This window comes from Molossus molossus, unplaced genomic scaffold (assembly GCF_014108415.1).
Source record: "Molossus molossus isolate mMolMol1 unplaced genomic scaffold, mMolMol1.p scaffold_m16_p_1, whole genome shotgun sequence".
In the NCBI taxonomy this organism is placed as follows: domain Eukaryota; kingdom Metazoa; phylum Chordata; class Mammalia; order Chiroptera; family Molossidae; genus Molossus; species Molossus molossus.
This window is the reverse complement of record NW_023425344.1, coordinates 125,399,747-125,417,312: the sequence shown is the minus strand read 5'-3', so window position 1 is coordinate 125,417,312 and position 17,566 is coordinate 125,399,747. Positions and strand designations below refer to the sequence as shown.

The window sequence follows — 17,566 nt, the reverse complement described above, 5'->3', positions numbered from 1 at the left end:
CTTTTCAAGATTGCTGTGGCTATTCGAGGTCTTTTTTGGTTCCATATGAACTTTTGAAGTACTTGTTCTAATTCTGTGAAGTATGCCGTTGGTATTTTGATGGGGATTGCATTGAATCTATAGATTGCTTTGGGTAATATGGACGTTTTAATGATGTTAATTCTCCCAATCCATGAATAGGGTATGTGCTTCCACTTTTTTATATCTTCTTTTATTTCTTTTTTCAATGACCTATAGTTTTGTGTGAATAGGTCCTTTATTTCTTTGGTTAAGTTTATTCCTAGGTATTTTAATTTTTTTTGCCGCAATGGTAAATGGGATTGTTTTCTTAGTTTCTCTTTCTGTGAGTTCATTCTTGGTGTCTAAGAATGCCATCGATTTCTTGATATTAATTTTGTATCCTGCTACTTTGCCAAATTCGTTTATTAAGTCTACTAAATTTTTGATGGAGTCTTTGGGGTTTTCTACGTATAGTATCATGTCATCTGCAAATAATGACAGTTTTACTTTCTCCTTTCCAATTTGGATCCCTTTTATTTTTTCTTCCTGGCTAAGACTTCTAGTACCATGTTAAATAAGAGTGGTGAAAGTGGGCATCCTTGCCTTCTTCCTGTTCTTAAGGAAAATGCTTTTAGTTTTTGCCCATTGAGTATGATGTTGGTTGTAGGTTTTTCATATATGGCTTTTATTATGTTGAGATATGATCCCTCTATTTCCACATTGCTGAGCGTTTTTTATCAGAAATGGATGCTGGATTTTGTCGAAGGCTTTTTTGGCATCTATTCATATGATCGTGTGGTTTTTATTCTTCATTTTATTTATGTGGTGTATCACGTTTATTGATTTGTGAATATTGTACCAGCCTTGCATCCCTGGGATGAATCCCACTGGGTCATGGTGGATAATTTTTTTTGTGTATTGCTAGAGCCGATTTGCTAGTATTTTGTTCAGTATTTTGGCGTCTGTGTTCATCAGGGATATCGTCCTGTAGTTTTCTTTCTTTGTAGTGTCTTTTTCTGGTTTTGGAATTAGAATTATGCTGGCTTCAGAAAACGAGTTTGGAAGTCTTCCTTGTTCGTGAATTTTTTGGAATAGTTTGAGGAGAATGGGTGTTAGTTCTTCTTTGAATATTTGGTAAAACTACCCCGTGAAGCCATCCAGGCCTGGGCTTTTGTTTGCTGGGAGAGGCTTGATTATATCTTCAATTTCTTCTGTTGATATTGGTCTGTTCAAGTTTTCTATCTCTTCCTTTCTATCTCTTCCTCCATTTTGGGAGACTAGGTGTTTCTAGAAATTTGTCCATTTTGCTTAGATTGTCGAATTTGTTGCTATAGAATTGTTCATAACAGTTGTTAACGATCTTTTGCATTTCTGTGGTGTCAGTTGTTACTTCTCCTCTTTCATTTCTGATTTTGTGTATTTGGGTTCTCTCTCTTTGTTTCTTGGTGAGTCTAGCTAAGGGTCCATCAATCTTGTTTATCTTTTCGAAAAACCAGGTCTTTGTTTCATTGATCCTTTGAATTGTTTTTTTGGTCTCTATGTCATTTATTTCTGCTCTGATCTTTACTATTTCCTTTCTTCTACTTGCTCTGGGGTTTTCTTTTTGTTTGCTCTCTAGTTCTTTAAGTTGTGAGATTAGATAGTTTATTAGAGATTTTTCTTGTTTTTTGAGGTAGGCCTGTAGTGCTATGAACTTCCCTCTCAGAACCGCTTTTGCTGCATCCCATAGATTTTGTATTGTTGTGTGTTCATTTTCATTGGCTTCCATGAAGTTTTGATTTCTTTGTTGATCTCCTCGATGACCCATTCATTGTTTAATAACATGCTATTTAGCTTCCATGTGTTCAAATGTCTTTGTATGTTCTTCTTGCAATTGATTTCAGTCTTCTTGAACTTGTAGAGACTTAATGTGTGCCCTAACATGTGGTCTATCTTTGAGAATGTCCCATGTGCACTTGAGAAGAATGTGAATTCTGTAGTTTTAGGGTGTAATTCTCTATAGATATCTATTAAATCCTTTTGGTTTAGTGCTTCATTTAGAGTTTCTGTTTCCTTGGTAATTTTTTGTCTAGAGGATCTATCCAGTGATGTGAGCGGGGTGTTGAAGTCCCCTGCTATAATTGTATTGCTATCGATTTCTCCTTTGAAGTCCTCCAGAAGATTTTTTTTTTTTTCTTACCCTGAGACATTTATTAAGAAAGGGTCATCTGAAGTCTAGTACATGAAACATCTTTGGGGATATGCATTATTTGAATAGAAAGTAGAGCACGTCTAACATTGTAGAAACCCAAGCCCCTGAATAGTAATGACTCTCTGGTAACAGGCATATGCCTGCAGCACACGCCCAGCGTGACACATTAGAGGACACTAAGTTCTCCCTGGCAATTATTGCAGCAATTGAAAGTTATATCTTCATATCTAGTGTAGGGATGGAATCGCCCAATGTTTTTCTTTGTAGCAAGTAAGGTGGTTGGTGAAGACGCAGAAAATGGATTGTCAGCTGAGCTCTCTGTACAGGTAACCGGGGCCAAAATGCGTAGAACCGTTTCAGCCATTTTTTCCGCTGGGGTGCTGCAGAATTCAGCTGTTGGCAAAATCTTTTTCTGACTGTTGGTTCCAACATTTCCCAGAAGATGAGAATATACTGCTTTTGCCAACTTGTGGTTTGTTGCTGCCAGTTCTGCTGTGCTGTGAGGCTGTGTGCTAGGGTAGTAAGTTTGCTCTCGGCCCCACTGCAAGGAGACCAGGAGCCCCTCCAATAATTTGTGGGTGGCGCTCAGTTCCTGGCGAAGCTGTTCCCGCTCACTCAGCAGGCCCTGCAGTGCGCCCTGGCTGTCCCGGTGCTGCCGCAGCAGAGCGGCCCTGGAGCTGGTCAGCTTGTCTGCCATGACCCTGCTTGCGAGGAATTTGCTTCGCCATACATCACACTGTATTGACATTCGTTCTAACTGCTCCGCAAGCTGAGCTGTGTTCTGACTTAGGGCTACATTTTCTAAAATAAGCTGGTTTTTCTCACGGGCCAGACGTTCGAAGTGATAGGGAAGATCGTCGCCAACTGAAGCCACCAGGAGCTTCTTCAACTCCCGATTGACCTCCGTCTGCACGCGGAGCTGGTTGGAAAGACCCTCCCTGCCCTGCAGTAACCTCCTCTCGGAGCTCTGGAGCTTCTCCAGCATGCTCTTCGCCTCTGCGGCCCCCTCCGACTGGCCAGGGAGCTCTCCTGTAGGACGACCCACAGGCTTCACCTTGGCGGTTTTGTTGGGGACCACGTGGGTGATAGCAGCCTTGGGAACTATTATCCTCATAGCTTCGACCTCCACTGCTTTTTCCGTGGGAAGCTTCCCCAGCTGCAGGACGCCCGGGCTCTGGGATGTGACGGCTTTCTTTCGTGGGCTCTAAAGGACCTGGGGCTTCCGAGGCTGGGCTCCAGGGGCAACTTCAACAGGCTTGGATGGCTCCTCGGTTTCCATTCCATCTCCTGCTCCCCGGACTGGGGTGGAAGTCAGGATGACTTTAGTTTCTAAATTCTCAAGAGTAGTCATTTTTTAACCAATGAAAATGCACCCCAAGACTTCTACTGAAAAACCTCTGCGACGCTCACTCCCTGCTCCGGGGGCTATCCTCTCCAGGCGGGTCAGCTCGGAATCAGCGATTCACTTCCCCGCCCAGGCCCCTTGCATCCGAGCCGCCCTGCCCCAGCCTCTCCTCCAGAAGATTTTTAATGTATTTTGGTGCTCCTATATTGGGTGCATATTGTTTATCAAGGTTATATCTTCCTGTTGGATAGATCCTTTCAATATTATGTAGTGGCCTTCTTTGTCTCTAGTTATGGCCTTCATTTTGAAGTCTATTTTATCAGATATGAGTATTGCTACCCCAGCTTTTTTTTTCTTTCTGTTTGCTTGGAAGATTTTTTCCCATCCGTTCACTTTCAATCTATGAGTCTTTTGTTGTGAGGTGGGTCTCTTGTAAACAACATATAGATGGGTCATGCTTTCTTATGCAATCAGCTACTCTGTGTCTTTTTATGGGAGCATTCTATCCATTTACATTTAAGGTGATTATTGATATGTACTTATTTATTGCCATTTTTTTTTAGTGTGGTTCTATTTTTCTTCCCATTTCTCCTTCTAATTACAGCAGTCCTTTTACCATTTCTTCCAGTGCTGGTTTGATGCTAATGTATTCCCTTAGCCTGTTTTTTGTCTGGGAAGCTCTTTATTTGACCTTCCATTCTGAATGATAGCCTTGCTGGGTAGAGTAGTCTGGAATTCAGATCCCTGTTTTTCATGACCTTGATTACTTCATGCCATTCCCTTCAGGCCTGTAGTGCTTTTTGTGAGCAGTCAGCTGAGAGCCTTATGGGGTTTCCTTTGTAGGTAACTTGTTGCTTATATCTTGCTGCTTTTAGGATTCTCTCTTTGTCTTTAATTTTTGGCAGTTTGAATACTATGTGTCTTGGTGTGGGCCTGTTTGGGTTCTTCTTACTTGGGGCACTCTGTGCTTCTTGAACTTGAATGCCTTCTTTCTTCACCAAATTAGGAAAGTTTTCTGTCACTATTTCTTTGAATATATTTTCTAACCCTTGCTCATTTTCTTCTTCTTCGGGGACTCCTATGATGCGAATATTATTATGTTTCCAGTTGCCCCACAGTTGTCTTAAGCTGTCTTCCTGTTTTTTAATAGTTTTTTCCTTTTGGTTTTCTGATTGATTGATTCTTTCTACCCTGTCTTCTAATTCACTGATTCGGTTCTCAGCTTCCTCTACTCTGCTTTTTAGCCCTTCCGGTGTGTTTTTTGTTTCTGATATGTCTTTTTTAATTTCCAACTGGTTGATTTTCAACATTTATATGTCTTTGCTCATGGTGCTCATGTCCTTACACATGCTGTTGAGCTTCCTCAAGATCATGGCTCTGAATTCTAGTTATGTTAACTTGCTTAACTGCACCTCCTTTATCTCATCTTCGATAGAGGTCTCTTGTTCTTTCATTTGGGTTTTGTTTCTGTGTTTCACCATTTTGGCTATCACAGTGGGCTTTGGAGTCTGCCAAGTTTCCCCGTTGGGTGTTGGTATTCTGCTGTTTGTGGCTCCCTCTCCTGGGTTTGGATGAGGCAGGGAGGACCCACTTTAACCACCACTGTCAAGCCTTAACTTTCCTCTAGCTTTTTTTGCCTAGAGGCTATTAGTAGAGGTCACCTGAAGAACCTTGGTTTCTGAGTTGCCTGAAAACCTCCCTCAGATGCTCAGTGTAAGAGGATTTCCTGAGGGTGGAGCAGATGCTGGTTGTTAATGGGCCTCAGTTAGTATTTCAATGGCCACCAGGTGGTGTTGAATCTCCGAGGGAGGGGCCACCGCCTCTCCCCAGGGCCCTGGGATGGAGTAAGATGACCCAGTCCTGTGTGGCTGCATTCAGCAAAACTCTGAGCACCCTCCAAATCCCGAGTGTCCCCACATAGCTGCAGTCCAGTCTGCCTTCCCTCTGCCGGAGCCCAAGGTGAGTGGCTGCTGCCAATTTAGCCTCTGTCCAGACTCTGCGTCCTCGAGCTGCCTGGGACTTTTTTTTTTTTTTTTTTTTTTTTATCCTCACCCGAGGATATTTTTCCATTTTTTGTACAGATAGAGTGGGAGGGAGAGAGAGAGAGAAACATCGATGTGAAGGGACACATCGAGTGGCTGCCACCCGCATGACCAACCAGGGCCGGGGACAAACTGCAACCGAAGTACGTGCCCTTAGCGGGAACCGAACCCGGGTCTCTCCGGACCGCAGGCCGATGCTCTAACCGCTGAGCCAAACTGGCCAGGGCTGCCTGGGACTTTTAACCTGAGGTTAATGCTCCCAGCTAAGGGCGGCAGAGTCTGGGAGCCTGTGGCACCAATTGAGGGCGTGGCACCCAGTCCAGGTGGCAGCAGCTTCCAGCCCAGTCCCCTGTGCCCAGCCAAGTCCGCTGGTCCCAGCCCAGGCTGCTTTGGACCGTGGGCTCCGGGCCCCATCTCGCGTCCTCGCAAGCCTATCAGGATTGAGTCAGTGTCCCTGGTTATGTCATCCTCCAGGCTGCCTTTCGGTTCCCCCTTCCTGACGATTTGTCTTTATTTTCGTTGTAAATCCAGTTTGGTCCTGGGAGATGATCTGTGTAGCTCCATTCACTCCGCCGCCATTTTTTTTTCGACCTAGCCCCTTCTTTTCTCTCTCTCTCCCCCCCTTTTCCTCCTCCTCCTCCCCGTTTTCTTCCTCCCCCTCCCCAGGTCATTGTATCCATACCCATGATATATTCTGTTTGTGTGTCACAGACTCTGAAATTTCTCTCAGTGATGTTTCCTTTGTGCTGCAGACCTGCAAGCACGTTGCCTACATGGCATCCTCTGAGACATCTCCGAAAGAAAACATCCACAGTCAGCCTTATAATCATTTTTCACTAACCTCTTCCTCCTGGTGTACCCTGTCTCAGAAGGTGTCACTCGTCCAGCTGCATGACCTGGAAGTCTGGGGTCTCCCACAGCAGCCACCTTTTGTGGGTTTTGTGGTCATAAGAATCTCTGGAATGTGAGTGCCAGTCTCCACTGCCAAACACTGGTCTTTTATTAAGACTGCTTCATAATCTCCTAATGCCTCTTCCCATCTGCCATGCTCCCTTCCAGCCCCTCTCCCCTCGGCAGCCAGAGTTGTCACTGCCCTCCTCCACACTTTGTCTCCAGTGATGAGTACAGAGCCTGGTACATAGTGAGTGCTAGGTATTTAGACAAATAAAGTCCTCCTGTTTGACCATACCTGTCATTTATCTGTTCTCATCCTGTGGTCTTTTTTTGTCAGCTCTGGCATTATCTTGTTCTTCTACTTCCACATGCATGTTATTTAACAAACTTCTCTAAATCAATCTGTTAATTACCTTCTTTCTCAAGAGCTTCCTAAAGTACAGCCTCCTCCCAGAGCCCTAATGATGTAACAGGTGTGGATTCTTTCCTATTTTTAACTTTTCCTGTCCCGTTTATGAGCATTGACATTAACTGAAAATAATCTATATTTTGTTGTGTATTTTGCTTTCTGTACATGCCTTTTTAGAAATATCCTATTTTAAGAATATACAGGCATTAAAACCTTGAATAATTTTAACACTATATAGATTTCACCTGTGTTAGCAAGTTTTTACAAAAGTATGGATGATTAACTTGTTTCTGACGCAGCAGTTCCAATTTGTAAATGATAAACTGTAGAAAAAGAATTCCACAGTTCAGAGACGTATAATAAATAGATTTTTTTATTTTATCCTCACCCGAGGATATTTTTCCATTTTTTGTACAGATAGAGTAGGAAGGAGAGAGAGAGAAACATCGATGCAAAGGGACACATCGAGTGGCTGCCACCCGCACGACCAACCAGGGCCGGGGACAAACTGCAACCGAAGCACGTGCCCTTAGCGGGAACCGAACCCGGGTCTCTCCGGACCACAGGCTGACGCTCTAACCGCTGAGCCAAGATTTTTACCAATGGAAACTTTAAAAGGCATTCCATACCTTGTTACCCAACTCAAGCGATGCGCTTTGTGGGTATTTCTGATGTATGTCCTCAAACTAAATTGTGCCAGTTTATGAATCCTATTTTATTTTCTATCTTCACCTGTAATTATTTAATTAAAAATGGGTTTATCAACTAACCCATTTTAATTAAAACATGTGGTTTATCAAACCAGTGAGATACTACTTCACACTGAAATAGCTAGACACAAAAGGAAAAATACTATATGATTCTACCTATATAAGGTACTGAGAGAAATCAGATTCATGGAGACAAAGTAGAAGGATGGTTACCAGGGGCTGGGGTAGGGAAATGGTGTGTTGTACAGAGTTTCAATTTGGGAAGGTGAAAAAGTTCTGGAGGTAGAGATGGACAGTGATGATCTCATAGCAATGTGAATATACTTAATGCCACAGAAACTTACACTTCAAAAAAGGTTAAATGGTAAATTTTATACTACCCCAATAGAAAAAAAAGATTTATCAACACTGCAAGTAGATCTACAAAAACCTCAAAATAAAAAGTTTAATTAAAAAACTACAGATAGAAAAAATAGATTTATTTGTTCACATTCTTTGTTCTGCTTATTGGAACATTTGTTGTTTGTTGCATTTGTGTCGGTATCATAGTTGATATAGTGAAAAATTAATCTAAGACTCTAGATTTTGTTCCTGCATTGGAGTCTTTTAAGATCCAGCTACATCCACACAGTCCAGTTACAGAATGTGTACATTATACATCAGACTATTTGAGCCTTTTGACTTTTTAAAAATAAGTATGGTCAGATAATAAATCTCTGTTTAAAGGCTATGAAGTGTAATTAAACAATTTTAGAATTTCTTTATGTATGCTAATATGTGAAAGAAAACAAGTCAAGTTGCTTAGCTCTGACATTTTTTTGTTTTCTAGGTATACCTTGAAAGACTTCTAACATATGCAGAGATAGATATCTGTCCAGCCAACTGGAAACGAATTGTACTCGGGGCAATCCTGCTGGCCTCCAAGGTGTGGGATGACCAGGCTGTGTGGAATGTGGATTACTGCCAGATCCTGAAAGATATCACGGTGGAGGACATGTGAGTGTGTGTGTGTATGTGTGTGAGAGTGTATGTATGTTGGAAGGGGGAGCAGGGTATAGTCAGTGCAACTGTTTGGGAAGGAGAGTGTGTCCTTTTTGAAGGCTCTTTATTATACAGAATGAATGAATTTGACTGAATATCTGTTGGGAGCTGATTTATAATGAGGGCACAGTTATGGAATATTACATGCAATAACCTGTATTTCTCTTTGTTGTGGATCATTAATAGGTACTGGCAAAACTTTGTTTTGTGGAACTGGTTTAGTGAAACTATATTATAATCAAGTCTTCCTTTACCTTCATTAGAAAGGTGTAGACCAGGGCCTTCCATAGGCTGGCAGTTTACATCCCAGCTGTATCTCACTGCAGGCTGTAACACAAAGTTAATGTCCTGCACCAATCTTTTGTAGGCAACAGCCTACCCCAAAATCAGAAGAGCTAAAATATTATTTATTTTTAGTTTCAAAGAGAAAACTTTCACTGCTTTGTCATTCTTACAAGTTCAGTTGCTTGAAATAGGCATTCTGTCCCTGAAGCTCCACATGGATCTCATTGTTAGGGCTGCATGTTCTCCCCAGCTGGGCTCAAGTGCCCACAGCTCAGTGGAAGTGCCATAAACCCTGGGGGGGGGAGGAGAGGGCTGTTCAACACATAGCTCTCAGGGCAGCCTTAGGATTTCTCATATGGTTCAGTCCTCAGATTTAGTTGAGGACTGTTAGGAGACCTGCAGCCCTGTGCCCTGAGATGTCTGGGGTCTGGGAATGCATGAAATAGGTTTAGAGCCTGTTAGGAGGAAGGAACTATTTTGGGAAACAATCAAGATGAGCTACTTATCGTTGATTATGGTTTATAGCAGGGGTGGGGAACATCCAGCCCATAAACCATATAAGCCTTAAGGAATCATTTGCTGTGGCTCTGCCAAGATAATCACAGGCAGGATTTGAAATTCAATAAATCTAGGAGCTTTTTTTCATAGCAACATAAATTTATATTAAGTGAATCATAATAATAATGTAAATTTGGGGGGACTAGCAAGGAACATCCATTACAGTATAGACAGGAAACATGTGAGTACATGACGGGACAGACACATATGCTTCTTGTTGGCTGCCTGTGGTCCGTTTGCCTGTATTGTGATCTAGCAATGAGCTGATTCCTCAAGATGTGGGTGACCTTCCATTGATGACCTTGCCTCTGATGATTGGCAACAATGTTGTCAACTTCTTGGTTGACGCAGATAATAACTAATCCAGCCTTTAGCCACACATCCACAATCAACAATCCTCACAAAAACTGAATTTCAGATGAAGATTAAGGAAATTAGAGTCCACAGAAAAGACCTCAAGAGTCGATGATAATGAATGTTGGATAAGTTCCAAATCCAAGATGTAGTCCCTAAAAATGGGGACTACAAAGAAAAATTGATGTAGAGTGTCGATCTTTCCAAGAGAAATGGAAAAATGATTATATTTTTGTCGAAGTCAAAGGCAAACCTGTGTGCCTTGTTTGTGGTGATGCATTAGTAGTAATGAAAAACGCCAATCTGGGGTGTCATTATAGTTTAAAACTCAATGAATTGGGAGGCCAGATGCATCTGGATAAAATCAGTGCTTTTCAGTGGAGATTGGAATCACAACAAGCTGGTTTCACTGGGTCTCCTTCTGACAGAAACAGTGTTATTCAGACAAGTTATTTAATGAGCAAACTAATCACAAAGAATCTGAGGCCTCATGTAGAGGAAGGGTTTGTGAAAGAGTGCATGGTGGCTGCAGTGGAGTTGTTAGCATCAGACAAAGTAAAATTTTTTCTGAGTGCTAGTTTGTCTCAGAGAACCACCTCAGAATGAATTATTGACTTAGCACAAGAAATTGAAACAACACTGAAGGATTTCCAATTTTTATCTCTGGCTTGGAACAAGACAATGGACATAAATACTGGCCTACTGGCCATTTTTATTTGTGGGATAACTGCAGAATTTGACATGTGAGAGGAACTGCTGTCACTGGAAGCCATGCATGGCACTACAAGAGGTGAGGACTTGTTTTATTAATAAGAAAAACTTGAGCTAACATTTGAAAAGTTAAGTGGCCTCACTACAGATGGAACTCCAGCTATGGTTGGCTCTCAAAAAGGATTGATTGCTTTTGTCAAGAAAGAACTAAATCGTCTCAATTAATTAATTTATGTTACAGATAGTTCTTTTTTCCCCCATTAATACCCTCCTCCCAATCCTGCCCACCCCCACAGCATTGTTGTGTGTGTCCTTGTTTACACATACATGTGTAAAAGTTCTGTGGTTTATCTCTTCCCTCCCTCCACACCCACCTCTTCTGAGATTTGTCAGTCTGCACCCCACGTCCATGTCTCTGGATCTATTTTGTTCGTAAGTTTCTTTTGTTTATTATATTCCACAAATAAGTGAGATCATGTGATAAATGTCTTTCTCTGATTGGCTTTTTTTGCTTGGGATAATACTCTCCAGGTCCTTCCATTTCATCTCAAAGGATAAGAGATCTTTCTCTCTTACAGCTACATAGTATTTTATTGTGTATATATACCACAGCTTTTTTATCCACTCATCTATTGATGGATACTTGGGCTGTTTCGAGATCTTAGTGACTATAAATAGTGCTGCTATGAACATGGGGGTATATATATTCTTTCTGATTGGTGTTTCAGGCTTCTTAGGATATATTCCTAGAAGTGGAATCACTGGATCAAATGGCAGTTCAATTTTTAATTTTTTGAGGAAACACCATATTGTTTTCCATAGTGGCTGCGCCAGTCTGCATTCCCACCAGCAGTGTACTAGAGTCCCCTTTTCTCCACACTCTAACCAGCACTTGTTGTTTGATGATTTGTTGATGGCAGCCATTCTGGCAGATGTGAGGTGATACCTCATAGTTGTTTTAATTTGCATCTCTCTGATGATTAGTGATGTTGAGCATTTTTTCATATTGTCTCTTGGCCATTTGTATGTCCTGTTTGGAGAGGTGTCTATTTAGTTCCTCTACCCACTTTTTAATTGGGTTCTTTGTCTTCCTTTTGTTGAGTTGTATGAGCACTCTCTATATATTGGAAATTAACCCCTTATCTGATATATCATTGGTAATTATGCTCTCCCATACAGTGGGTTGCCTTTCTATTTTGATGGTTGTTTCTTTTGCTGTGCAGAAGCTTTTTATATTGATGTAGTTCCATGTGTTCATCTTTTCCTTTGTTTCTAGTGCCTTAGGTGTTGTATCAGTGAAAATTCTGCTGCGTGTGTTGTCCGAAATTTTGTTTCCTACATTTTCTTCTAGGATTTTTAATGGATTCATGGGTCACATGTAATTCTTTTATGCATTTTGAGTTTATTCTTGTGTATGGTGTAAACTAGTGGTCTAGCTTCATTTTTTTTTTCATGTAGCTGTCCAGTGTTCCCAACACCATTTATTGAAGAGGCTGTCTTTACTCCAGTGTATGCTCTTTCCACCTTTGTCAAATATTAATTGAGCATAATGTCCTGGGTTAATTTTTGGGTTCTCTGTTCTGTTCCATTGATCTATATGCCTGTTATGCCTGTTCTTGTGCCTGTACCACGCTGTTTTGATTACTATGGTTTGTAGTATAACCTGATATCCAGTATTGTGATCCCTCCTACTTTGTTCTTCTTCAAGATTGCTATAGCTATTTGGGGTCTTTTTTTTTTTTTTTTTAATCCTCACTCGAGGACATTTTTTGTTCAGATAGAGTGGGAGGGAGAGAGAGGGAAAGGGAGAAACATCGACGTGAAAGGTACACATCGAGTGGCTGCCACCTGCACGACCCAACCAGGGCTCCGGGGCAAACCGCAACCGAGGTACATGCCCTTAGCGAGAACCGAACCCGGGTCTTTCTGGACTGCAGGCCACTGCTCTAACTGCTGAGCCAAACCGGCCAGGGCTTTTTTGGTTCCATATGAACTTTTGGACTATTTGTTCTAGTTTTGTGAAATATGTCATTGGTATTTTGATGGGGATCACATTGAATCTATAGATTGCTTTGGGTAGTATGGGCATTTAAATGATGTTAATTTTTCCAATCCATGAACAAGGTATGTGCATCCATTTTTTTATATCTTCCACTATTTATTATTATTATTATTTTTTTTTTCAGTGACTTGTAATTTTCTGTGAATAGGTCCTTTACTTCTTTGGTTAAGTTTATTCCTAAGTATCTTAATTTTTTTGGCTGCATGGTAAATGGGGTTACTTTTTTAGTTTCTCTTTCATTGAGTTTGTTGTTAGTATGCAAGAATGCCGCCAATTTTTTATGTTAATTTTGTAGCCTGATACTTTGCCAAATTCATTTATTAGCTCTAATAGATTTTTTATGGAGTCTTTCAGGTGTTTTATGTACAGTATCATGTCACCTGCAAATAATGACAGTTTCACTTCCTCCTTTCCAATTTGGATTTCTTTTATGTGTTCTTCACGTCTAATTGCTGTGGGTAAGACTTCCAGTACTATTTTAAATAAGAGTGGCGAGAGTGAGCATCCCTGTCTGGTTCCTGTTCTCAAGAGAAATGCTTGTAGATTTTGCCCATTGAGTATGATGTTGGCTGTAGGTCTTTCATATATTGCCTTTATTATGTCAAGATATGATCCCTCTATTCTCACATTGCTGAGTGTTTTTACCAGAAATGGGTGCTGGATTTTGTTGAATGCTTTTTCAGCATCCATTGATATGATCATATGGTTTTTATCTTTTATTTTGCTTATATGGTATATCACATTTATTGATTTGCGGATATTGTACCATCCTTGCATCCCTGGGATGAATCCCACTTGGTCATAATGAATAATTTTTTTCATGTATTGCTAGATTTGATTTGCTAATATTTTGTTCAGAATTTTGTCATCTATGTTCATCATGGATAGTGGCCTTTAGTTTCTTTTTTCGTAATGTCTTTTTTGTTTTGTTTTGTTCTTGTTTTTTTCTTTATTGTTGAATGTATTACAGATGTTCCTCATTTATTTCCCCATTGACCCCCTCCTTCCCACTCTCACCCCCCTCCTGCCTTTCCCCACACTGTTGTCTGTGTCCTTTGGTTATGCATATAAGTTCTTTGGTTTATTTCATCCTACCACCCTAACCCTCTTCCCTTTGAGGTTTGTCAGTCTAGCAATGAATTTGTACTTCTTAATCCCTTCACCATTTTCACCCATTCCCCCAACCCATCTGGCAACCAACAAAATGTTCTCTGTATCTATGAGAATGTTTTTGTTCTGCCTGTTCCTTTTATTTGTAGATTCAGTTGTCGATAGATATGTATTCATTGCCATTTTATTTGTTCATATATTTTCTTCAAAAAGACCTTTCATCGTTTCATATAATAACAGTTTGGTGGTGATGAACTCCTTTAAATTTTTCTTGTCTGGGAAACTCTTTATATGGCCATCAATTCTAAATGACAGTTTTGCAGGATAGAGTAACCTTGGTTGTAGGTTCTTGTTATTCATCACTCTGAATATTTTTTGCCACTCCCTTCTGGCCTGCAAAGTTTCTTTTGAGAAATCAGCTGACAGTCTTATAGGAACTCCTTTGTAGGTAACTAACTGCTTTTCTCTTGCTGCTTTTAAGATTCTCTCTTTGCCTTGAACCTTTTGCATTTTGATGATGATGTGTCTTGGTGTGGGCCTCTTGGGGTTTATCTTGTTTGGGACTCTCTGTGCTTCCTGGACTTGTATGTCTGTTTCCTTCACTAAGTTAGGGAAGTATTCTGCCATTATTGTTTCAAATAGGTTCTCGATTTCTTGTTCTCCTCTCTTTTTCTTCTGGCACCCCCATGATGTGAATGTTGGCATGCTTGAAGTTGTTCCAAAGGCTCCTTACACTATCCTCATTTTTTTTGGATTTTTTTCTTTTTGCTGTTCTCATTGGGTGTTTTTTGCTTCCTTGTATTCCAAATTGATGGTTTGCTTCTTGGCTTTACCTACTCTACTATTGAATCTGTGTAAATTATTCTTTTTTTTTTTCCTCACCCAAGGACATATTTTTGATATTTTGTTCAGATGGAGTGGAAGGAAAAGAGAGAGAGAAACATCGACATGAAAGGGACACATCGAGTGGTTGCCACCCACACGACCCAACCAGGGCTGGGGACAAACTGCATCTGAGGTATGTGCCCTTAGCAGAAACCGAACCCGGGTCTCTCCAGACCACAGGCCGACGCTCTAACCGCTGAGCCAAACAGGCCAAGGCGTAAATGATTCTTTATTTGAATGAAGTTAGTGCCGCCTTCATTTCTGACTGGTCCTTTTTTATGTTCTTGAGGCCCTCACTAAGTTCGCTGAGGTTCTCACTAAGTTCATTGAGCATCATTCTAAGCAGTATTTTGAACTCAGTATCTGTTAGGTTGCTTATCTCCATTTTTCTTAGTTCTTTTCCTGGGGTTTCGTTCTCTTCTTTCATTTGGGACCTGTTTCTCCTCATTTTGACTGCCTCTCTGTGCTTGTTTCTGTGTATTACTTAATGAGAGGTATGGGGCTATCTGAGACCAGATGCTGCTTGTTTGAAAGAATTTAGAAAAACCTGAAGCAGGATCCAAGAGAGACCAATCCTATGGTTAAGCAACTGGCAACAGCTTGTGTGGGTGGGGTTCTCAGGGAATCTGAAAGTTGGGTGGGATGGGTTCTCAAGGAATCACCAGAGCTGGGCAACCAGTGTGAGTAACGGAAGGGCTCACCAAAGAAACAAAGGCCTCTGACAGCCCATTTGTCCTGGAGAAAGCCCCCTCTGCAGCCCTTGCTCCAATGCCAAACAGTTCAGTTCTTCCCTGTATGTCTCTGGCGCCCCTTGAGCTGCCTCCCCTCCAAGCTTAGAGGTAGTGAGTCCGATAAGTCCGTGCGTGGGCCCTTTAAATGGAGCTGCCTGGGGCTCCAGCCACCTCAGCCTTCCTGAGCCTCAGTTCCCGCTGGTTTTTCCAGCCAGAAGTGATAGGGACTTCTCTTCCTGGCACTGGAACTCTGAGCGGGGTGCCTGGTGTGGGACAGGGACCCCTCAAGTCCTCAGGGAGGACCTTCCCAACTGAGGTATTCTCCTGATTGTTATTTGCCACACGGGAGTGTGGGACCAGCCCGTCTGCCTCTGCCCCTCCTACCAGTCTCAGTGTGGCTGCTTCTTTAATTCCATAGTTGTAGGACTTCCTTTCAGCTTGATTTCAGGCGGTTTTGAATGATGTTTGTTTTGTAGTTTAGTTGTAACTTTGATGTGGTTGTGGGAAGACGTATTTACCTATGCTGTTATTTTGACCAGAAGTCTGTAATGTCTTTATCTGGTTTTGGAATTCGAATTATGTTGGCCTTATAAAATGAAAGTCTTCCATCTTCTTGGATATTTTGGAATAGTTTGAGGAGAATGGGTGTTAAATCTTTGAATGTTTGTTAAAACTCCCCGGTGAAGCTTTCCGGGCCTGGGCTTTTTTTTTTTTTTTGCTGGGAGTTTCTTGATTACATTTTCAATTTCCTTAGTTGTTATTGATCTATTCAAGTTTTCTATCTCTTCCTGGTTTAGTTTTGGGAGACTGTGTGTTTCTAGAAATTTGTCCATTTTGGCTTGGTTGTCCAATTTGTTGGCATATAATTGTTCATAGTATGTTTTAATGATCCTTTGTATTTCTGTGGTATCAGTTGTTACGTCTCTTAAGTTTCTGATTTTGTTTATTGGAGTCCTCTCTTTTTGTTTCTTGGTGAATCTGGCTAAGGGTCCATCAATCTTGTTTATCTTTTCAAAGAACCAGTTCATTGTTTCATTGATTTTTTGAATTGTTGTTGTTGTTTTTTTAATCTCTATGTTGTTTATTTCTGCTCTGACCTTCACTATTTTGTTCCTTCTACTCATTCTCGATTTTTCTTTTTGTTTATGTTCTAGTTCTTTGAGCTGTAGGGTTAGAAAGCCAATTAGGAATATTTCTTGTATCTTAAGGTAGGCCTTTAGTCCTGTGAACTTCCCTCTCAGGACTCCTTTCACTGTGTCCCATAGATTTTATGTTATTGTATGTTCATTTTCCTTGGTTTCCAGGAAGTTTTAATTTCCTCCTTCATCTCCTTGGTAACCCATTCGTTGTTTAATAACATGCTATTTAGCCTCCATGTGTTTGAATGTTTTTGAGTGTTTTTATTGTGATTCATTTCTAGTTTCATGCCATTGTGATCTGTGAAGATGCTGGATATGATTTCAGTCTTCTTGAATTTGTAGAGATTTACTTTGTGTCCTAACATGTGGTTTGTCTTTGAGAATGTCCCCTGTACACTTGAGAAGAATGTATATTCAGCTTTGGGGTGAATTGTTCTGTAAATATCAATTCAGTCCAGGTGATCTGTTGGTCATTTAAGGACTGTGTATCCATGTTAATTTTTTGTCTAGACAATCTATCCAGTGGTGTCAGTGGTGTGTGTGTGTTAAAGTTACCCACTATGATTGTATTGCTATTGATCTTTCCTTTTAAGTCCTCTAGCAGTTTTAAAATATATTTTGGTGCTTCTGTGTTTTGGTGCATATGTTTGTTTTCCAGGGTTATATCCTCTCATTGGATTGATCCTTTAAATATTATGTAGTGACCTTTTTTGTCTCTTATTATGGCCCTCGTTTTGAAGTCTATTTTATCAGATATGAGTATTGCTACACCAGCTTTTTTTTTTTTAATTTCCATTTGCCTGGAAAATTTTTTTTTCATCTCTTCACTTTCATCCTGTGTGAGTCTTTTGTTGTTAGGTGGGTCTCTTGTAGACAGCATATATATGGGTTATGTTTTCTTGTCCACCTCAGCTACCCTATGTCTTTTGATTGGGGAATTTAAGCCATGTACATTTAAGTTTATTATTGATAGATACTTATTAGTTATCATTTTTATGTTATGGCTCTGTTCCCCCCCCCCCTCTCTGTCTCTCTCTCTCCCTCCTTCTTTCTTCTTTTTTTTTAAATCCTCACCTGAGGACATTTTTCCATATTTTGT

At 40.8% G+C, this 17,566-nt stretch overlaps 2 protein-coding genes across 7 annotated transcripts in view; one reads left to right on the top strand and one right to left on the bottom strand.

Moving 5' to 3' along the window:
- The window catches only part of CCNY (cyclin Y), a 290,463-nt gene that overhangs the window by 255,099 nt on the left and 17,798 nt on the right, over nt 1-17,566 (top strand). For all 6 annotated transcript variants that reach the window (XM_036261758.1, XM_036261749.1, XM_036261741.1 and 3 more), the window contains one exon: nt 8,421-8,587. In XM_036261758.1, the coding sequence (XP_036117651.1) occupies nt 8,421-8,587 (167 nt within the window). The remainder of the gene's footprint in view (nt 1-8,420; nt 8,588-17,566) is intronic.
- LOC118630028 (golgin-45-like) lies at nt 2,358-3,620 on the bottom strand. Its single transcript, XM_036261734.1, is given in 1 exon segment — nt 2,358-3,620. A coding segment is annotated over 1 exon segment (1,185 nt). The 5' UTR covers nt 3,543-3,620.